The sequence below is a fragment of the Vicugna pacos genome, chromosome 31 (genome assembly GCF_048564905.1).
Source record: "Vicugna pacos chromosome 31, VicPac4, whole genome shotgun sequence".
In the NCBI taxonomy this organism is placed as follows: domain Eukaryota; kingdom Metazoa; phylum Chordata; class Mammalia; order Artiodactyla; family Camelidae; genus Vicugna; species Vicugna pacos.
The window spans coordinates 25,474,736-25,496,337 of record NC_133017.1 but is presented as its reverse complement, the minus strand read 5'-3'; the positions used below and the strand labels follow the sequence as shown (position 1 = coordinate 25,496,337).

Genomic DNA, 21,602 nt, shown 5'->3' with positions numbered 1-21,602 from the left:
AGTAGATTGGAGGTTGCCAGGGGTTGAAGGGGGTGGGGAGTTACTGTTTAAGGGACAAATCTTCATTCTGGGGCATGAAAAAGTTTTGGGAGCGGATTGTGTGGTGGTTGTACAACACTGAACATAATTGCTGCCACTGAATTGTGCGGTTAGGAATGGTTAAAGTAGCAGATTTTATGTTACATATATTCTACCACAGAAAGTTTGGAAGTTACTTAAGTATAGTGATTTTAAGAAACAGATCTTGCCAAAAGTTGGGTTTTCCTTTCGATATGATGGCATGGTGTACCTGAGAACCTAATGGTAACGTAAGTGCCCGATACAGGTTAGGAGGCTGCGTCTGATAGAGATGGAGTACCTGCCTGTCCATGGGAACGCCTCTGGTGGCAGTGATGGCTCGGTACCGAAGCTGTCATTCGCTCCTCTGAAGCATCTCTTAGAGCTGAGACAGTTAAAACTGGCAGTATGTCATACAGAGAAATAATGCACATTTGCCACCGTAGTCTTTTAAATACGTTTCTTTCTTCTGAGGCAGTTAACTTACTTAAAAAAATAAAAAAAATAGGTACCCAAGGGAATAGTAAAGAAGCTTACTTCTTTTATTTTTTGCATTTTAAAGCAGTTTGTGGACATCGTGTCATTGTACCTGTGAATACCCCAGTCCGCATGGGGGTGACTCATGGTGACTTCGCTACGGCAGTAATCCCAGAAAGGATGAGCATCACTTGTGGGTAGGGAGGGAGGGTCTTTTTCTTCTGAAAAATTTAAGACACCTGAGAAAGCTGAGTAAATCCTGCAGTGAGCACCCCGGTACTCACCACCTAGGTTGGACAGTTGTTCCCTAACTTTTTCAATCACACAACTTTCCCAAAGGTCAGCACACTACGGCCTGCTGGCCACTTGTACAGTTTTATTAGAACGCAGCAACACCCATTCATGTAAGTGTTCTCTGTGGCTGCTTTTGAGCTATAATTTCAGTTGAGAATTGCGACACGCATACGCTCATTAGCCTTAAATGTTACTCTCTGGCCCTTTAAGGAAAAGTTTCCTGGCCCTGAGCTATCCCTCTTTTTTTTTTTTCTTCCCTGCTCAAAGTAAGTTGCAGACATCAGGGTATGTTACCCCCAAGTGTTACAGCGTTCACGCCATTAACTAGAGTTCAGTATTGGTTTTATGGCTCTTTTTTCCCTTTGGAGGTAAAAACATGCGTATAGTGACGTGCACAGTTCTTAAGTGCACAGTTCAGTTTTGGCAAAGATGTAAGTGTTACCCAGACTCCTCGCTGTGTGGACATTTTCCTCAGCACCTCGCCAGCCCAGTCGGTCCCTGCTGCTGCCCCCACGCACCTGGGGTGGTTCTGATTTTTTTTCTGCCATAGACCAGTTTTTCGTGCCCTAGAACTTCGTGTGTCTTACGAATCTTAGTATTTGCTCCTTTGCGTAAGGTTTCTTTCACTCGACAGAATTTCTGTGGCCGACTTAGGTATGTATGTCAGCAGTTCCTTTTTGGCTTTTCTTGAGGTGGAATTCACGTAACATAACGTGAACCATTTTACCCTGTCCAGTTAGTGGGGTTTAGTACATCCAGAGAGTTGTGTAGCCATCACCTGTCTGCTTGCTGACGTTTCTATCACCCCCAAGGAGATTCCTGCCCGTTAAGCTCCCCGCTGCACGCCTTTCCCCAGCTCCTGACAGCTCCTGTGGATTGACCTCACTCTGACATTTTGTATAGATGGAGTCGCACAATTTGTGACCGTTTGTGTCAGTTTGCCTTCACTTAGGATGATGTCTTTGATGTTCATCCGTGTGTATCAGTATTTCACCAGTTTTTATGGCTGAATCGTATTCTGTTGACCGCAATTTGTTCATCCCTCGTTGGTGAACATTTAGGTTGTTTCCACCTTTTGGCTGTTGTGGCTGATGCTGTTACGAATATTCGTGTACGATTCTCTTGAGTATCTGTTTTTAATTCTCTTGGGAGAGTGGAATTGCTGGGCCATCTGGTAGGGATGTATTTAGTTTGTAAATTTGCCAGGCCGGTCTTCAGGCTGCTTGTATACTGTGTTACACTCACCAGTCATGTATGACAGGTCTCTTAGTTCCACGTTCTCATGTGATGTTGTTGGTCTTAGTTTTAGCCGTTCTGATGGGGGTCGAGGTGGGATTTTTTTGAAGCTGAAAACTCTTAACGCTGAATCATTTTATACGGGGTGCTGAGTGATCTAGTCAGCATTTTTCTAAATAGCTTTCTTACGGCTACAGCAGAAGTAAGTTTTCGTGACAGTTTGGTAGTGACCTTTATTAAAAGCCCAGAGTACACACTTACAGTGTCTGAATGCAGTTAATTTCGCCAGAGTACAGTGGCCGAGGTGCCGGTCGACTGTGTGTCCCTGAACCCGGTGTTTCTTCTTGGTGCCGTCCTCCCGGGACCGCCAGTGGTGGCGCTGCCGGGGGGGGCACGCTGGACACGAGGGCTCTGGGAGCGGCTCAGACGTGGTGCACGGGAGGCGCTTGGTGTGGGGCCAGCGAACAGGTGCTTTCAACAAGCACACCATGGGACTTTTTGTTTTTTGTCTGTTTTTCACTTTTTCTTGTAGCAAGTGTAAAACATAATCAAAAGTAGAGACTGTGATGACCCTCGCCCGATGCACCCGTCACCCAGCTCCCGCAGGCAGCAGCGTTCTGCCAGTCTTGTCGCACCTGTCGCCCTGCTCTTTTTCCTGAAGTGTTTTAAAGCAGCTTGTAGACACCATGCCGTTTAATCTGTTAATACCTCGGTCAGTATCTCTAACTGATGGTGATTTAATTTTTAACCAAACCACTCTGCCATCCTCCCATATTTTTTCTTGTTAGCATCTTGTATCCAGTCTGTATTTAAATTTCCGTGACAGTCTCAGTGATTTCAGTAATTTAATGTCTTCAGGACCCACAGCTTCGTAGATCACGTATCTGGGTAGTTCTTACGTATACGTCAAAGCTTGGGGCCACAGGCCCCTGAGACAGTCTCCCCACAGAGTTGCTTCTCGTAGCTCGTCCCGTTTGGTGAAGGCCTGCAGTGCTTGCCTTTCCAGAGAAATCTGGAAGGTGCTCTGTTTCTGAAGAATGTAGCTTCTTGGGGAGCCTGCAGGGAAGTGTGTAGGCAGCGCTGGCTGTTCCAGACCTCCTGTCAGAGGTGAAAGCAGGAGAAGGGAAGGCACCACCTCTGAGGCGACGCGAGGTGGCCCTCGTGCATCTGGGTGTGGGGTGGACCTCTCAGGCAGATGGTGACGGAAGTAAGCAGCTTGGCAAAGAGGGCCCTCAGTCAGATGCTATTTTTAAGTAGCTTGAGGTTGTTGGATTGTGAGGTTGGGATTTGGTAGTATTGAAATGACATTTTGAACGCAGGTCCCAGGAATGCCCAAACGCTAGCGTGCTCATCGCCTTTCTTTTTGACGTCACTAGTGGAGCCATTCTTACCAGGAAGAGTAAAAATGAGCCGAGAGGAATTTAGGGCTCCTCTTTACTTTAAGATGTGCCAGGACCAAACACCCTCGTGCGGAGCTTTCTCGCCAGAACAGAACTCAAAGGACTTTGGAGGCTTGTTTCTGTTCTGGAGCTCGAATCGGGCCTCGCCAGCGGGCTGATCAGGTTAATGAGGAAGCGAATGCTTTTGCCATCAGCGTGAGGAAGAGTGGACCCGCCACTTAGCAGACAGTGTGTCTAATCTGAGATGCGTCCCTGTAGACAGCATAGCATCTTCCTCTCATCCAGGCTGACAGGCTCTGTCTGTTGAACGGGGTGTTCTGTCCACTCACGTTCGATGTGGCTGTTACTGTGGTTGGGTGGTGACTGCTGTCGGCCTTTTCTGATACTGTCACGTTTTATGTGTTCCTCTGTTTATCCTCAGGTGTTTTCTGTTACGTTTAGTAAGTATACTTAGAGTACCATTTGGAGTCCATTCTTGATTTTTTCCCTTTAAAAAAATTAATTTTCTTAAAAATTAGGGAATAAGTGGTTGCTTATAAACAAGTGAAGTGGCTGCTCTGGGAATTACAGTATGCATCTTTCATACTTTATATTTTGTATTTTGAAGAAACTTTATCCCAGTATAACTGTTTTCTCTCTTTGGGCTGTGGTTGTCATGTATGGTACACAGACGTATGTTATAAATCAAACAGTACACTGTTGTAATTACTGCTTTATGCAGCTGTATCTTTTAAAGAAGTTAACAGAAGAAATGAGGGGAGAAAAATCTGTATTTACCAGTTTTACGCTTGTAAGTTTTTATGTTCGTTATTTATTTGTCTGGATTCAGTTACCTTCTGGTGTCACTTTCTTCAGTATTTCTACTCATGGGCCTCCTTCAACGTCCAGAAACTGCTAAGCAATGAGTTCTCTGTCTTTGTTTAGCTGAGAACATCGTTATTTTACATTCTTTGTTTCTGAAGCTCAGTTTTGCTGGATATAGGATTCTTGGTTGACAGTTTTCCCCCGGGACTTTGAATGTCATTCCGCTGCCCTCCTGTCGCCTGAGAGGCAGTAAGTGATACGTGTTCTTGTTCCACTTTCTGTGATGGGTGGTTTTTCCCTTGCTGCTTCCATAGTTTCTTTTGGCTTTGACCTTCAGCACTTCGACTGTAATGTGTCCAGGTGTGGATTTCTCAACAATACCTTTGCTGGATAATATTGATACTATTTTGGCTCTACAGATTAAAATTTTCATCAAATTTGGGGAATTGAGAAATTATTTCTTCAAAATATTTTTCTTGTCTGTCCTCTCCTCTCCTGGCACTCCCGTTGTATGTATGCTGCTGTGTGTGTTGTTGCTCCACAGGTCTCCCATGGCTCTGTTCATTTGTTTGCAGTTTTTAAAAATCTTTTCTTTCAGTTGAGTAGTTTCTGTTGATTTATCTTCAGGTTTGCTGATACTTATTCCATCTCAGATCTGCTGCTGGGCCTCTTCTTTATAATTTATGTTTATTGAAATACTGTGTTTACACCTGTTCTCACAGTTCCCTTGAAGTTTTGATCTGCTGTGTGCCAAAGCTGCAGACGCTCAGACAGTTCCTGTTTTCTTAGGATGGGTCACACTTTTTTTTTTTTAAGTTAAAGAAATTATCTTTAATGTTAGCAATATATATATAATAGCTCAACAATTCAGAAACAAAAGGATATTTTAATATTTAATAAGGGGAGGTCATGTACCAAGTAGACATAGTTAGACTGATAATACAATCCTCAGTATTAACTTGAAAATCAGAAGATGATGTTGAGACATTTCAATCAATCTAAAATTTCAGACTGATCAAAACCATTTTCAAGACAGAAAGTAAAAGCAATGATATTTTCAGGTGAGCAGAAGCTGACAGATTCATTTCTTACATTACAGTACATTTAGTTTGTTTGTCACAGTCTTCCTTGCATCTGGAAATGCTCTACATGTAAATATTTTTTGAATTGTACATGTTAAAATTTAATTTTTGCTGTAAAGTTCTGTGTATTCTAAGCATTTTGGCAGATGTATTAAATTCACCATTACAGTATTTTACAGAATAATTTCACTGCATTAAAATTTCCTGTGCTTAATCTTTGCAGTGCTCCCAACACAACTCCTGGCGACCACTGATCTGTTGGGCATCTTTAATATTTGCCTTTTCTGTAATATTATGTAATTCAGTGGTAAAGTATCTAGCTTTTCGGACTGGTTGCTTTTTCACATAGCAAGATGCATTTAAGATTAATCAGTGTCTTTCTGTGGCTTTGTAATTCATTTTTTTCTTGATAAATAATTCTTTTGTGTATGTGCCACAGTATAGGATGGGTCACACTTTGTTGTTTCTTTGAAAGTCTCAAGACTTCTCATTAAATATTTTGGTTAATGTCTTGTAGCAGCTCTGAATTTGATTTTTTCTTCCGAGAGTAGTGACGTTGATGGGTTTGGTTTTTGTTGTTACTGTTTTTTGTTTGTTTGTTTTTAAGAGACTGCTCTTGTCTGAATCTGGTGGCTGTCTTCCCCACGGCGTGGGTGCTGATGTCTCTGCTCACTTTTTTCTTTTTTTTGCTGGTTTTTATTTATTTATTTATTTTTGGCTTGCCTTTCCAGGAGTTACCCCTGTGTCTACACGGCACTTTAAAAACATTCCAAAATTAAGGAGGGTGGGTAAAGTATGTTTGGAAAAATACTGATAATTGTTGCAGCTGGACAGTGAATTATGTGGGTTTGTTGTTATACATTCTCTTTTGTTTGGTGTGTGTTTGGAAACTTTCCTAATTAAAAAGCAGGGGGAAAGTCTGCACCAATGAACTATTTTTGGACCAGGAACAAGGTGGGGAGTAGAGCAGAACGGCAGGATGCGGAAGCACGAGTAGTGATCGCGTTCATGTCCTGACCCCGAGGAGGGCTTGTGTGTGCGGGAACTTAGAAAACTGTGTTTATGTCCAGAAAACACAAGAGAATCAGTTTGAAATATTATTAGACTCTTAGAAGGCAGACGATATGCCTAAGGAAACCAACAGCTGACTTCTGCAAAGGTGGCGTCAACTGAATATGGTGGAGAGACTTACTTAAAAGAGGCATCTTTTACACCCCATGTTCATAGCAGCACTGTTTACAACAGCCAAGACACAGAAACAGCCTAAATGTCCATCGACAGAAAAATGGATAACGAAGCTGTGGTGTATTTATTCAATGGAATACTACTCAGCCATAAACAATAATAAAATAATGCCATTTGTAGCAACATGGATGGCCCTGGAGATTGTCATTCTAAGTGAAGTAAGCCAGAAAGAGACAGAAAAATGCCACGTATCACTCATTTGTGGAATCTTAAAAAAAAAAAAGGACAAACGTATGTCCAAAACAGACACAGACTCAGACATAGTAGAGAAACTTACGGCTACTGGGGGGAAAGGGGGTTGGGAAGGGATAAACTGGGGTTCAGATTTGCAGATACTGGTATATGTAAAATAGATAAACAAGTTTATACTGTGTAGCACAGGGTACTGTATTTGCTATCTTGTAGCTTATGGTCAAAAAGAAAATGAAAACGAATGTATGTATATGCATGTACGACTGAAGCATTGTGCTGTGCACCAGAAATTGATTGTAAACTGACTAGACTTCAATTTGAAAAAAAGACGAATAAAAAAAGAGGCATGTTAAGTACAAGCTACCTGGAAAAATCCTTAGTCCACAAGTGAGACCCGCACGTCATCAGACTTCACTGAGAAACATCCGAGGTTTGAGTATAGGGACAGGAAGATGGCTCTTCCCAGACTGATTGATAACTGTGTTGGATCTCTGCCGAAAGAGAGTACATTCCACTGAGAACCGTTGCCAGCTAGAACCACCTCTGAGGGCGGCTTGGTGAGGAGGGGTGAGGCTGCGGGGCGGGCAGGCGCCCGGCGGCGGCGGCCTGAGCCCGGCTCCCCCTGTGTTGCAGTCGGGGCGGTGCCCGTCCTCTCCAGGGAGTCCGCGTCCGGGAAGAAGGGCCAGCGCCCCGGCCCGGTGAAGACCCCGCACAACCCCCTGGACTCCAGCGCGCCCCTGGTGAAGAAGGGGAAGCAGAGGGAGGTGCCCAAGGCCAAGAGGCCGACCTCGCTGAAGAAGGTGCGCTGCTTCGTCGGGAGCTGGGCGCGCGAACCCGGCCGCCCCTGCCGCCCCTGCCGCCCCGCCCGCGCCCCTGCGCCGCCTCCTGACTCGCGCCCTGTCATCTGCGCGCGCTCCGTCCGGGTGCGCGCGCGCGGCGCCGGGAAGTGGGGGGGGCGTGGGGAGCGGGTGCCCAGCTGCGGGCGGGGGCGGGGCAGGGGCAGGGGTCCTACTTTTTAATTTACTGTCTTAATACTGCGGAGTGACGCGGACGGAGGGCCAGAAGTGTGGGCAGTGTGTGCTCACTCGCATTTCCTCATCCTCCCAGTCAGCCTGACGGTCAGGCTTCATACACACGGCCCCCCTTGGCGCGTGTCCTTTGGTTTAATTCTCGAAGCCGCCTGGGGGGCGCGGTCCGTCTCAGGTGGAAGAGCGGCCGTCTGTGTGGGCCTGGCGGCCGGAGCCCGCCCACCCGGGGCTGGGGGCCGGCTGCCGGCTGCTCCTGGGCCGGGCCCGGGGGTGGGGGGGGGACCTGGGGGGACCGGGGAGGCGGGGCCTCGGCGGGCACGCTGCCCACAGGCTGAACTGGGGCGGCTTATTTTGCGGAAGATCTTCATTGTTTGAAGCAGGCATTGGGTGTTTTAATCGTGTATTTAATTTTAAAGATCATTTTGAAAGAGCGGCAGGAGAGGAAGCAGCAGCGTCTCCAGGAGAATGCCGTGAGCCCCGCCTCTGCCGGCGAGGACGCGCAGGCGCCCGCGCAGCCGGACCCCTCAGGTGGGCGCTCTGCTGACTGGCTTCTGAAAGAGCCCTCCAGCGGGCACAGCCGTGTCACAGCCAGCCGTCAGGGCGCTGCCCCGCCCTGCTCCCTGGGCACTGGGCTCGGGGACGTGGGAGTTTTCAGCTCCCAGCCGACAGTGAGAGGACGTCCCCGCGGGTCGGTGTGGGTGGGGCCCCAGGCGTGAGCTCCGTGGCCTCCGATGGTGCTCGCGATTTGAAGTGGCCTTGGGACGTGACACCGTTCACTGCAAAGCTACTTCCCCACGAGTGCGAGAGGCGTGGGATCCTACAAAAACGTGGGGTAAATAAGCGTATACATTCGGAACAGCACGCGGATCATGAGCACGTAGCTGGGGTGGCCACAGCACCCGGTCCAGCAGCATAGCCGCCTCGCGGTCCCCGCCGTGGTCCCGGCCCGAGGCCTCGCTGTCTGCCGCCCCACCCGTGAGCCTCCGGCCTTCGTCCCTGTGGGACCTTGCAGCGTGTGCCCCTCCGGCCGGCAGCATGTCTGTGGCCTGCAGAGATCATTCCCGGTTGTCACTGCTGCAGAGCATCCAGGCGTAGGGACGTGCCCGGTGGCGAGGGGTGTTCTGGGAGTTTCCACGTGGGGGCTGCTAGAAGCTGGGTGGCTGTGGTGGCATGGGGTGTGTGCCGAGGACGTGAGCACCCCTCCGGCTGGCATTTCCCCGGGCAGAGCCCAGGCCTGGGTCCGTGGCCCTCCAGCCCTAGAGGCTCCTGCCGCATGGCTCCCTGGACGTCTGCTGTCTCTCCTGATGGGTGGGCTCCTCCTCCTGGTGCACTTGTGCTTCGGAAGTCTCTAGAAGTGACCCTTGAGGTGCTGTGAGCTGTTGCTGAATCCTGCCTGACGTGCTTAAACACACCTGTTGTGGCTCTCCCAGTTCAGATGCTGACATTCAGCTCTTTTTTTAAGGTTGTTTGATAAAGGAGCAGTCTCAAGCATTTAAGTGCAAAAAAATTCAGAACTAAAAACCTGCTTTTAAAACTGATGGATATAAACTTCAAGTTCAATTTCAAAATTAATAAGTTTGGCCACTGAACCACACATTTAAAAATGGGTAAAATGGCAAATTTTGTGAACATTTGCCACAATAAAAGTAAGTGAAAAACTAAATTAAGGGCGGGGAGGCACCTCCAGGCAGTGCAGAGAGTTGCTCGGTTCTTCTGTTTTTCCCAGGCCATTCCGGTCATTCCTCTGCCTCCGTGATGCTCGGCAGCCGAGGCTGGCCGCTCTGGTGACACCGCCCGCGGAGGCGCTGTCGGGCATTCCTGTCGCCAGGCCCCCTCGGTCTGTGCGCAGGGCCCTGCAGGTGCCAGGCCGTGACTTCTTTCTCTGAAACTCCAGGGGGATCGGAAGAGTCGGTGTCCTGTGCTCCTGTGGAGGAGAGCAAGTCCGAAGAGCAGCCGGGAGCTGAGCTCCAGAGGGAGGCGGAGGCCCGCCCCAGGATCCACAGCCGACGGTTCCGGGAGTGAGTGAGCCGGGGCTGTGCCCGCGCGGGGCCGGGGACACTCACATTGAGCATTCAACTCTCCGCCTGGCGTGCTCAGCGCAGCAAAGCTGCAAGGCTGGGCCCCAGGGCCCAGGGCCTAGTCATAACACGCAGAGAGCTCCCTGACGTCTTGCGACGTCTTTGTCCTAGTGACGTGATGCCAGAGGTGCGCTTGGGGAGACGGGTCGTGAGGTGACAGGTCATGAGGTGACAGCTCCTGACATCTGGTTTCCCTCTTGTGGTTTAATTTCTCTGCGTCGTTTTTTAGGGAGCTCTGCCTCCTTCCTTCCCACTTTCCTGCACCGTAAACTCCCTGAGGCGTTTGTTTTCACGGGGAGCAGCCGTGGTCAGGGCGCAGTGGGGCTGTGCTGGAGAGCAGGGTGGAGGTCTCTGTCCTTGCAGTTGGGGGCGCGGGAGGATGCCTCCATCCTTACCTTCCTTAAAGTCACATTAGCGAGGAGTTCCACCTTTCTGACTAGTGGTGTTGGTCGAAGCGTGGTTTGTTGGGGGTGGGGGGACGTGCTGTCACGTCCCTCATCTGAGGAGTGGCGGCAGCCGCGCTGAGTGTCACGGCCGGCAGAGAGCTGACTGTCTCTGACGCTTCTTCCAGTTACTGCAGCCAGGTGCTCAGTAAGGAGGTAGACGCGTGTGTCACGGATCTGCTGAAAGAGCTGGTGCGTTTCCAAGACCGGATGTACCAGAAAGACCCGGTCAAGGCCAAGGCCAAGCGCCGCCTCGTGCTGGGGCTGCGGGAAGTCCTCAAGCACCTGAAGCTCAAAAAGCTGAAATGCGTCATCATCTCCCCCAACTGTGAGAAGATCCAGTCGAAAGGTAAGGGCGCCGCACGTCCCTGGCGGGCCCCGTGCCTGCGCCGCAGCTGGGGTCCGGCCCAGGCTGCGGCAGCACGGTTTGTTTTGTGTTCTTGTCATGGAGTAATTTGTTCCCAAAGTTCGTATGGTCCCTAAGGGTCTTGCTCTGTGAGGTGGCCGGGCTCCTGTGGTCCCCATGGTGTGTATTGGGTTGGCCCCTGCGAGCCTCTGGCGGCAGGAAAGGCTGCACGTCCGTCACGGGGCGTGCGGGGTGCCTCCCCGGTGTGCTCTGGGGCTGGGGAGGGGCGCTTGCACACACCGCACGGGTTTGTGATGGCAGCTGTGGGCTTCCATCCGTTTTATTTTTTACGACTATCTTTTTGGTTGGGGGAGGTCATTAGGTGTATTTGTTTTTTCATGGAGGCCCCGGGGATGGAACCCAGGACCTCGCGCCTGCTGGGCAAGCGCTCTGTCCCTGAGCTACACCCTCCTCCCTTGTGCATTTGAAGTTTACTTGCTCGGTCTGTAAGTCATCCGGCCACTCTTTACTGGTGTGGGTTTGTCCAAGCACTCGCCCTCCCACTGCAGCTGGGGTACTGGCTCTGTTCTGTGGGTGTGGTACGCCGGGCGAGGTGATCACCAGACGGATGCCTATGATGAAGTCTCCCCGTCGACCCTCGCTGGTCTGTTCTACGTCCTTCTTGGGCCGCGTGGTAGAGAGGTTGGTAGTTGGGAGCAGAACGCCGTCACTCAGACAGTGGTCCTCCGTGTTGTCTGCATGTTCAGAGTCCCTCCCTGGTGCCAGTCCTCGCGGGGGTGTAGAGTTCAGCTTGGCTGGAGCCCCACCTCCAGGGAGCCAGCCCAGATCCTGGTGCTCAGCGTTTCCGGTTGCTGCTTCCGGACTCACTGCCAGCCCCGCGGGCTTGTCCTCGTTCTGGCTCGGGGCAGGTCCAGTCCCCGCCCTCGGGACGGAGCCTCGGGGACCTGCCCGTCTGGCTGTGTCTGGCAGCGTCCCCCCCGTAGTCCTGTGGCAGGCGCTGGGCGTGACGTGGCCCGTCCCTCGGGCTCTCGGCCGGCTGCCCGGGCCTCCCGTGATCCGGGGGTGCATCGGGCCTCCGGCAGCCTGGTCGGCCTCCCCGCCTCCCGTCGGGGTGTGCCGTGTGTTGGTTCCCAGGCCTCGGGCTGGGAGAAGGGGTGCGGGCAGCACATCTGGGAGGTGGGGCTTGGTGTCCAGCCTTCCTGATCTGTGGCTTTTCCACCGTTCTTCCCTGTGCTCGGGGTGCTGGGACGCGCTGCAGGTTGTGCTCCGTGTCCTCCCCCCGACGTGCCGCTGGGAGCGCCTCCCGGACCCGTGCGCGGGGTGCCGGGCCCGCTGGCCTCCTGTGACTCCCTCCTCTTCCTTCCACCTCTTTTCTTTTGGTCTTGGTTTCAGTAGAGACTTTCCAGCCCTGTCTTTGAAGCTTTCTGTGGAGGTTTTCATCTCTGGGAGCTGTGTGTGTCGTTCTCTGCAGGTTCTGTGTGTGTCGCAGCTGCTGTTGCCTCTGGGGGATTACCTCCCTGAGAACCGCGGTGACGTGAAGCTTCCTTCTCCGCAAACGGCTTCCCTTTCCAGGGAAGACCAGGTGGTCTCCAGAGGGACCACCATGGTCTCATGGTGGATGTCTCTGCACACGTCCGGGTCCACCTGTCTGTCTGTCTGTCTGTCTGTCTGTTAAGAGCCACTGCAGCTGATGGAAACCTGGGGGTGTGGCTGGCATTTACAGGCCTGGAGCTGCTCTGTGGGGCAGGGGCTCTCAAACCGCAGTGAGCATCAGAGTCACCCAGGAGGCTGGAGAGGATGCGGATACAGCGGCCCCCAGCTCTGCGTTCCTGGCAAGTTCTCGGGTGGTGCTGCTGCTCAGGGACCCCAGGCGGCCACCCTCTGCTGTAGGAGGGTGGCGGGGTCTCCGCCCTGTTGGAAAGCACCCCAAGGGCCAGCTCTCTGCCTCCACATGCCTTGGAGGAGAACCTCGTACCTCCTGCTGGGAGCGTGGGGTCCAGTGTCGCTCAGGCCTGCTGCCCAGTGCTGGGTTGGCCGCCTGGGTGAAGTGGGCCTGGGCACCAGCTTGCTGCCACCTCATCTGAGCTGCACCCTGAATCTCTGAGCTCCCTCTGGACTTGTGAAGCTGGCGCTGCCAGCTAGTTGGCAAGCTCTGGGCGGTGAATTCTAGGGTGTAGGCGGCTGGTCCTGGGTGTTTTCCCCCTGGCTTAGTCAGCTGTGTGCATCTCAGCTTCCAGAAATGTTTTTGCTCTTCTCTCGCATTCTTCTGGGGATTTTCATCCTTGAAAGACACACCAAAAAACGGGGATGGATGTATTCATCTGACGGTCCGCCCCGTCTTCCCTGTGAGCCCCACTCCTCTCCTCTGACGCTGGGAGCGTGCTGACGGCGTCCCGAGGGCGTGCTAGGGGTTCACAGTACGTTGTGTGCTCATTCATCCCTCTGTTGATTTGCTTTGGGGCACAAGGAACTTGATTATGTGTCTTACGAATGTTCCTTGATAGCCAGTGGGTTGCGGTCACTTTAGAGGTAGAACGTAGTGTTACAGCCTGGGATTCTGTTAAAATGCTGTATTTGCTCTGAGCAGCATTTTGCCTAATAATTCTGAACTTAAACTTTAAGTGGCAGTTGTTTCTCTGAGCATTTGCGTGTTTTAGGTTGAGAAGTTGGCACTTAGAAGTGCTCTCAGCTCTCACTGGAGACGTGGGCTGGGGGTCAGGAAAGCATCGGACGCTTCCAGCATCTTCTCCCAGGCGCGTCAAACAGGACACGCTGAATCCTCCCCAAATGAGGTGTGACGCACGTGTGAAGTGTCGTGTCATCCACCAGGGGAGCTCCTCAGAGACTCGCGCAGCCCGGGTTTTTACCGGGGCTGGCCATGTGGGCGCCCACTGCCTGGCATGTGCCGAGATCCCAGACTCACAGAAGGAAAGCATCACCCTCTGTTCGCTCTCGTGTTTTGGGCACAGGAGCCATTCTCATCAGAGGTGGGGGCGGCGCTCCCAAAGCCCAAGCTCAGGTGCCAGCCAGGGGTCGGCCGCACAAGCTGCCCTTCCTAAGGCCAGCAGCTGCCCAGTTGGCCCTGTGGCAGCTCTTCCCTGCACCTGCCGGAGTCACGTCTGCTGTCATGTCCGGGCTGGGGTGGGTGCCAGGCGTGAGAGGCCACGAGGCCGGCGTCTGAGAGGCTCAGTCAGTGTCCCGTGATGAGCTGAAAACACCGCACTGTGAGGAACACAGCCTCAGCTCCGTCCCCGTCCCCCCGGCGCCCAGCCTCACCTCCATCCCCGTCCCCCTGGCTCCCAGCCTCACCTCTGTCTCCCCAGCTCCCAGCCTCAGCTCCGTCCTCGTCCCCCCGGCGCCCAGCCTGCCCGGAACTGGGGCTCTTCTTTAACGTCCGTGCCCCTGAGGGGCTCCCTCAGCACCTTTCACATTCTTTAGGTGGCCCTGGGCGGGGGTGGGCAGGTTTAAGGGAGGTGGGGCCTACGCACGGATCCCCAGTCAAGCCAGCTGGAGTGAGTTCCCGGTTCCCACCGAGCAGGGGGACGTGCATTTGAGAAGTTGCTCTTTTCAGAGAAAATTGGGCAGTCACACGTGACCAGGTGCCAGGTGACAGGACACGCTGGGAAGTCTTCCTTCTCATGCGGGCGTCGTGGGTAGTGTGTGCGCAGGGGTCAGCTTGCTGAGGACCTGGGGCGGAGCCACGCTGTGACCCCCTTCCAGGCGCTAGGCTCAAGCAGCTGGCCGTGCCGGGGGTGGGGTTCAGCGCCTAGTAGTGTCCCTTGGCGAGTGAGTCCCCCAGATTGTTCCCACGTCCCGGACGCAACCCCCTTTGTCATATTTTGACGTGTCCTTGATATTCCGTACGTGCGCACGTGTGTGTGTGTGAGAGTGTGTGTGTGTGAGATCTGGCATCCTGGGCCCCAGTTGTGCCTTGCTCTTTTTAGCATCACAGTGTGTTTCGGGACCCTCCCTTTTCTCCGGCCACATAGTCTCTTGCTGTTGGACACTTAGCTGCCTTCGGATTTCTGCAGCCGTAAACAAGGACGCCCTTGCACGCCGTGGCTTCTTGCCCGTGTGAATGTCTCTGTGGGCGCATTCCCAGAGGAACAGGGCACCTGCACCCGTAAGGCTAAGGCGCGTGCCACCTGCCTCCCGGACCCCCGCCCGCTTTCCTGTGGGGAGACTTGGAGCACGGTCCACTTGTGTACGGACTTGGTGTTTTCTCTGAATTGTTGATTCTCTGCCTTGGGAGGTCCGTCTGTTTTGTGTGCATGTACTGTTTTTTATAGTAAGAGTGCTTTGGGTGAGAGTTGAGGAGTATTTTTCTAGGGTGTCATTTGCTCATTTTTCTTTACACCTGGTTTTGGCCACGCAGAGGCTTGAGGTGTGTGTGCTGGTGTGTTTACTCTTGTTTTCATTGCATCCAGGTTTTATGTTATTCCTCGACCTTCTCCACGATTGTCCAAGGTTTATTTTTCCATTGCTCTTTCCTGGGTTTTCCGTGTTTTCATTTTTGTGTGCTCAGGGAGAATGTGTTTCGGGTGGGGCCTCGCGGGGGCCGCCCCGCTGTCGCTGCTCCGCCGCCTCCGGGGCTTCCAGATGCCCCTGCTGACCCGCCCTGCTTCCGCGCGTTTGGGTCATTTCCGGGCCCTCCCTTCTGCCACCCTGCGTCCCGTTACCACGTTCTTGTAGTTTTAACGGAGAATTGACATGTGATCACCCTGGATCGTCCATCCCGGAGTCGCGGTGCCTTGTGTGTGGACAGTCTAATCACCAGCACGTTGAAGTTGCTCCGTAAATCCCTCAGTTTCTTGGTACGGTTGTTGCCACCTGTTGGGACTCTGGCTGCTGTTGGAAGTGGAGCCATCTCTTCTGTTTTCCGTTCTGGCCGGATGACGCCTGCGTGCGTGCAGACTGGTGTCTGTGTTACTTGTGCGCAGACACCCAGATGTGATTCCTTGTTGGTTCTGTCCCTGCAGCGCTGCTGGGTTTCTGACTCGGGAGGCCGTCACCCCACACAGAGCCCCTTCACCCCTCTTCCTGCTCGTGGTGTCCCTGTTCCCCAGCTCCGCCCTCCTCCCCAGCCCCACCGCCACCAGCCCCCAGCCAGGGCCTCGCTGGGAGGTCAGGTGGAGGGCTGGAGACTCTGGGCAGGTGCCCAGTGACCTCTCAGGCTCCAGATTTTCATCTTTCAGCGAGGTGTAGGGTTTCCTGAGGATTCAGGAGCTAATCCACGCGAGGTAGATAGACCGCGGCCTGGCGCCTAAGTGTTCACTTCCCGCCATAAACAGCGCTCGCTGTTGACTCGACATGGGCAGGCTTGATTCCATGAGAGGCGTCTCTTTTGGAGAGTTGGCTTCTTCCCCGTGGCCCAGAGCAGTAATGTACTTGCCCTGGAGTTTCCCGGTGGAGCCTGGCCCGGGACGCTGGCAGAGGAAGGAGGTCGCTGGGAGTGTTGCCATCTGGCGGGAAGAGCCCTTAGCGACTGCTGCGGCCAGCGTGCTCGTGTGACGCACTCCTGCCGTGTCTGTTCCCTCGACCAGGTGGGCTGGACGACACGCTGCACAGCATCATCGACCACGCCTGCGAGCAGAACATCCCGTTCGTGTTTGCCCTCAACCGCAAAGCGCTGGGGCGCAGCCTGAACAAGGCGGTCCCCGTCAGCGTGGTGGGGGTCTTCAGCTACGATGGGGCCCAGGTGAGGCGGGGACGGGGCGCGGCCTGTCCGCCAGTGCTCGGGGGAGGTGGGGCTTGCCTGCCTTCCTCCGGGGAGGCAGCCCGAGGGCCCCGGGCCGGAGGCAGCCGCCTTGGCGGCCTTGTTTCCTTAGCAGCACGGGCTTGGGATTCTGAGAGCTCTGGGCTCACAGCAGGCTGGAGGCATCCCTGTGGAGGGCGCCGTCGCCAGTTTGCAGGGGGCCGTGTCCTCTGTGGTTGGGGGACATCACCTGTGCTCTCGTTTCTGCCCAAGGACCAGTTCCACAAGATGGTTGAGCTGACGATGGCGGCCCGGCAGTCGTACAAGGCCATGCTGGAGAACGTGCACCGGGAGCTGGCGGCGGCTCCCGGGCCCCAGGCCCCGGCCAGCCCACCCGTGCAGGGGCCCAACCTCTCCACGGAGGACGGGCCCCCAGCCCCCGCCGGGGAAGAGGAGCAATGCTACAGTGAGTGCGGGGTGGGGGGCGGCTGAGCGCCCTCTAGGTCTTCGAGCTGCCTCTCAGGCCCCATTAGGCTGGGTTCAGACTTGGGAGGGCTGGTCAGCGGGTGTCTCAGACAGACCTCGGGTCAGGCAGCACGCAAAGGGGGTGGCCTTGAGGACAGCTGTGTCCCCCGCGGGCCGTTGTCAAGGCCGCTGTGCGCTGCGGGGACCGATGCTGCTCACAGGGGTCGCAGCGGGGGGCTCGGGGCGGGGTCCTGGCCGTGACCGGTCTGCTGGGTGCTGCCTGCCTCCCAGGAGGCCTCCCGGCCTGTCCCTGCCTGTCCCTGAGCTGTGTGCTTTCCTGTTCCCAGTTGAAATCTGGAGAAGGCACCTGGAGGCGTACAGCCGACGTGCCCTGGAACTGGAGACGTCGCTGGAGGCTTCGACCTCTCAGATGATGAACTTGAATTTGTAAGAAGAGTTCTGTCCTGTGTGTGTGCATTGGGAGTAAGGAGGGGTTTGAAAGACTTTGGGGCCTTTTTCTTCTCAGATCTTTGTTGACCACGCGTGTTTTTATGACTGTTCAATTGGAAGCCACCCAGCAGTGTCTGCCGGCGTCCCCGGGCCCCACGGGCGGGCTCTCCGTAGGCTGGCGGAGACCTTTTCGAAAAGCCTTGGGGCACAGCTTTGGCCCTTGAGCGCAGTGAGGCTGGAGGGGGCCGGGGTGGGGGCGGCGCTCAGAGCACCTGCCGCTCAGGAGACGCGTCGGCGTTGCGGGGCAGCTGGGCCAGGGTGGCTGTGGGAAGCAGCGGTGGGCTGAGGGGATGTGGCTGGGAGGCTCTGAGTGCCGGTGACCCAGCACAGCCCCGGGGACGCTGCCGGACGGGCCCTGCGGGGGGTCAGTGTTGGGACAGGAGGCACGGTGGGGTGCCTTTCTCAGGATGTGGCTTTTCAGCCAGAAAATTTAGGGGATACTTGAAGGGTTTGCTACAGTGAGCCTCAGAAGGAAAATCGGTTCTCTGACCTGTGACCTTTTGACATGAATTACTCTGTTTATTCTTAATTTTTCAAAGGAACACTGTGTATTGAAGTTGCTAAATTTCAGTTTTGATAATCTTCAGAGTCTTTCTTTTGTAAATGAACACATCCTGGATGTGGTCTCTGTCCTAGAGGCCAGAAGGACAGCAGTCACTCCTGTGTTTTCCTGGAAGAAGCTTATTTATTTTGAATAAAGAGTGATTATTTAACTTCGCTGGGGGCTCTGCCTGTCTCGGGCTAGTCAGCGGTCCCCTTGTCCTGATCTGGGACTTCAGGGCATCGTCTCTGAACGGAAGGGGGCGAGCAGGGAGAAGTTCCCTGCGCCCAGACTCACACCTCCTGGGTCTCGCAGCAGTGACTGCTGAGCGTCAGGCCCTTGGCGGCCCCGTTGCTGACCCGCCTCGTCCAGCCGCCCGCGTGCCTGTCACGTGGGAGATGGCGGGAACAGACTCTCTGCTCTGTGCTTGTCAAGCCAGCAGGGCTTGCGTGGGCCTTGAAAATGCTGAGTCGGATGCAGTCACGCCAAGTGCACTCCTGAGAGTGAGTGGCCTGTGACGAGCAGATAAACGCGGGACAGTGAGTCGGAAACGAGGCCGGGGCCGGGAGTGAGGTGGGGGCCGTCTGTGCAGCACTGATCTGCCCTCTCATCCGGGACCCGTTGTTCCTAGTGTGCGCCCTGCTCTTCCGTACACTTTCTGAGCTGTTTAAACGGGTGACGTGCCACCTGGTTGACCAAGCCCTCCGTCCCGTCCGCGGGTTTCTCCCCAGGAGGAACCAGTGCGGTCTTCCCTGCCCACGCTGTGTCAGCACGTAGCTAGTCGGCTGTAGTAGGTTAGACAATCAGAGATTACTTGAGAATAAAGGTTCCAAAATGAATTTGTAGGGAGAAAACTAAACAGCTGTCAGCTGCACCCAGCAACCTAGAATCATAAAAGTCTCTGCTGGAGACGCGGGGCTGCCAGAGCGCCCGAGGCCTCGGGCCGAGGGGTGTGTGCAGGTGAGCTGAGCGAGGGGTGGGGTTTTAACATCGCCTTCGGCTCCCGAGGGAGCCTGCTGCTGGTGTGACTGACCGCCCGGTTGCCCTGGTCGTGCTGCCACCTTCCTGGCAGGGGCCACCACTGCAGGGGTCACAGCGACCCACGCTGTGCTGACGGTGCCGCAGGGACCCACGGGGCCTCCCGGGTGCAAACACGCCTCACAGAGCAGATGTAGAACTCTTTATTTTTTTCCAACAATTCAGAGAATCAGAAGTCAACCTCGTAACCACATTCCCCACCCGCGCACGGCCCGTCGATGTGACGGTGACCTAGTGTTTCAGTGCTGTGGGGCGTGGAGAAGGGGGGCTGACAGCAGCAGGAATGGGCCCAGCTCAGTGCAGCTCGCTCAGCACAGGTGCGCACAGGAGTCACGGCGAGAGCTGAGGGAGGTTTACCAAAAACTATGTCCCTGGCTGTGATGCTCTGTGGGCCAGATCGGCATCTGTTGGCAAGACGGGCAGCGCCTGGGCAGGAGGGGAGAGGGGTAAGGCGGGGTGGGCCGCCAGGGCGACCTGAACCCGAAAGCCAGCCGTCCTGAGAGCCTTGCTCACATCGGATCCTGGAGGTGACTGGCCGGAAGTGTGTGCTACTCCGTAGGAAGGTGCCCAGCTTCAGAACAAGGGGGTCTGGAAAGAGGCTGCGTCATGAGGCTGAGGAGACCGGGCTCACAGGAGAAGCAGCGCTTTGTTAACAGAAGTTTTGGTTTTACAGTAGACTGCATTCTGGTAAAAGCTGTCATTCCACAAGCAGATGTCTGCGAGCTGCTGCGCGGAGCAGCGTTAGGCCTGGGCCCTCGTGCTCACACGTGCACACGCTTGCGCACACACACACGGGCCCTCGTGCTCACACGTGCACACGCTTGCGCGCACACACACACACACGGGCCCTCGTGCTCACACGTGTACACGCTTGCGCGCGCGCGCGCACACACACACACACACACACACACGGTCCCGGCTGCAGTGTGGACCGGAGGCCCCGCAGCTCAGCCTCGTGGGCTCGCCCCGCTGTGAGAGGAGGGGCTGCGGCCGGGGACACGTGCACAGCTGGCCTGCTGGCTCTTCCCTGCAGGCGAGCCTGGTGCCCAGGCTGCAGCCGCGGGGACAGGTGCACGCTCGGACCTCTAGCGGGCAGGCCAGAACTCGACGGTCTCCCCACGTCCGTGTCAGCTTCTGGGTTTGCACCTTCGCCCTCAAGGTTTAAGAGAAATTCCTGTCATTTGGAGCCTCACCTCCCCTGTCGCTGGGCGGCGTTTCTTGGAGTCACATGGCTAAGTGAAGGTGGCGAGAAGCAGCCGTCAGGAGGGGCCACCACCGCCGGCTGCTCCGGGGGGCGGCCCAATCGTGTGGTCACATGGCGTGACCTGAGGAGGAGACAGGAGCCATCACACACGCTACTGTCTGAAGCAGTTTCTGTTTGTAGCTTGTTAGTCGCCTTGGTTTCCTGCGTCTGCCAGACAGGCCCTCCTGTCCCCTCTAAGCACCTAAATAAGAAGGAGACATTCTGGCAACTGTCGCGGGTCCACTCGGGGCTCCAAGTTCTCTGCGCAGCCCGACGGCAGTGTCCGGCAGGCGGGAGGCCTCGCCAGGGTGCATGGCAGCGTGGGCTTGGGGTGGGCACTGCCTCCTGGCGCTCAGAAGGCGTCCTGGCCGCAGCTTTCCTGAAAGAACAACGTGGTCTTTTAGGTCCTGGAGCATCAGGCGGGCCCGAGTCCCTGTCCTGTGTGCTCCCCGTGGGGCCTAGGGTCTGAGCTCTGTCTGGGGTTAGGGTGGCCGTGGGGGCATCTTGCCAGAACCAGCTGGTCCTGCCTGACTTGGAAAGTCCTGATTCCCCTCCCGGGATTGGCCCTGGGTGGGAGGGGTGCGGGTTTCAGAAAGCAGAAGTGCTCGATGGGCCTGGGGAGGCACCAGCAGGACGGGCCCCGAGAGGGGCGGCCGTCCAGCCAGACCCCGCCCCCCCCGGGCCCGGCCACGTACCCACGCCTTCCTCCAGCTCTGCACCATGCGATCATGCTCCCCGACCACGGCCCTCCAGGCGGCGAGCTCTCTGGTCCACCTCTCTTGGTGGGTCGCCTCTGCAAGACAGAGCAGGGCTCAGGTCTCAGTTCCACTGGCCTTGGTGGCCCTCGGGTGCCCACCGTGCTGCACCTCTGCTGGGCTGAGCTGGGCCTTGGCAGCCGAGTGGGCTCAGGGAAGGTGTTTACCCCTCGGGCCTCGCCTTCCTGGCTGCGGGGGCTTCCACAGAGAGCCTCCTCCACCCAGCCTTTCCTGGGCCACCAGCACCCCGGGCGGCCGCTCCCCAGGGCCCCGCTGGCTCTGTCCTCCGTATCTCAGGGGCGTTTCCATCCAGCCTGGAGGGGACTCGACTCACTTCCCACGCCTCGAGGGGCAATGCAGACACCCTGGGATTCGGGGTGGGCAGGGGCTGGGAGCTGAGGCCCGGAAAGCAGCTCGGTAACCAGGGCTAGCGTCCCGTTACATCACGTGCTGCTCGCTCCGCGCAGCGGCCGTGTGAGTCTGGTCCTGAGGTTTGAGGAGGAGCGACTGCAGGGCTGTCCGGTTGGCACCAGCCTGACGGCCATGTGCTCTCTTTGTAAACACAGAAATGCGCGGCAGCGTCGCTTGGGACCGCGGCTCACGTCGCTGGTCTCAGAAATGGGTCCCAGGAACCTGAGCCCTTCAGACGGGA

General features: G+C 55.3%; 1 protein-coding gene across 6 annotated transcripts in view; it reads left to right on the top strand.

The window, feature by feature from the left end:
* Window positions 1-18,090, top strand: part of SECISBP2 (SECIS binding protein 2) — a 38,568-nt gene extending 20,478 nt beyond the window's left edge. For 5 of the 6 annotated variants that reach the window (XM_072952672.1, XM_072952670.1, XM_072952668.1 and 2 more), the window contains 7 exons: window positions 7,421-7,587; window positions 8,232-8,343; window positions 9,710-9,833; window positions 10,465-10,685; window positions 16,247-16,401; window positions 16,672-16,864; window positions 17,211-18,090. In XM_072952672.1, the coding sequence (XP_072808773.1) occupies window positions 7,421-7,587; window positions 8,232-8,343; window positions 9,710-9,833; window positions 10,465-10,685; window positions 16,247-16,401; window positions 16,672-16,864; window positions 17,211-17,314 (1,076 nt within the window). In that variant the 3' untranslated portion in view covers window positions 17,315-18,090. The remainder of the gene's footprint in view (window positions 1-7,420; window positions 7,588-8,231; window positions 8,344-9,709; window positions 9,834-10,464; window positions 10,686-16,246; window positions 16,402-16,671; window positions 16,865-17,210) is intronic. The other variant, XM_072952671.1, reaches the window with a different exon arrangement.
* Window positions 18,091-21,602: the final 3,512 nt, after the last annotated feature.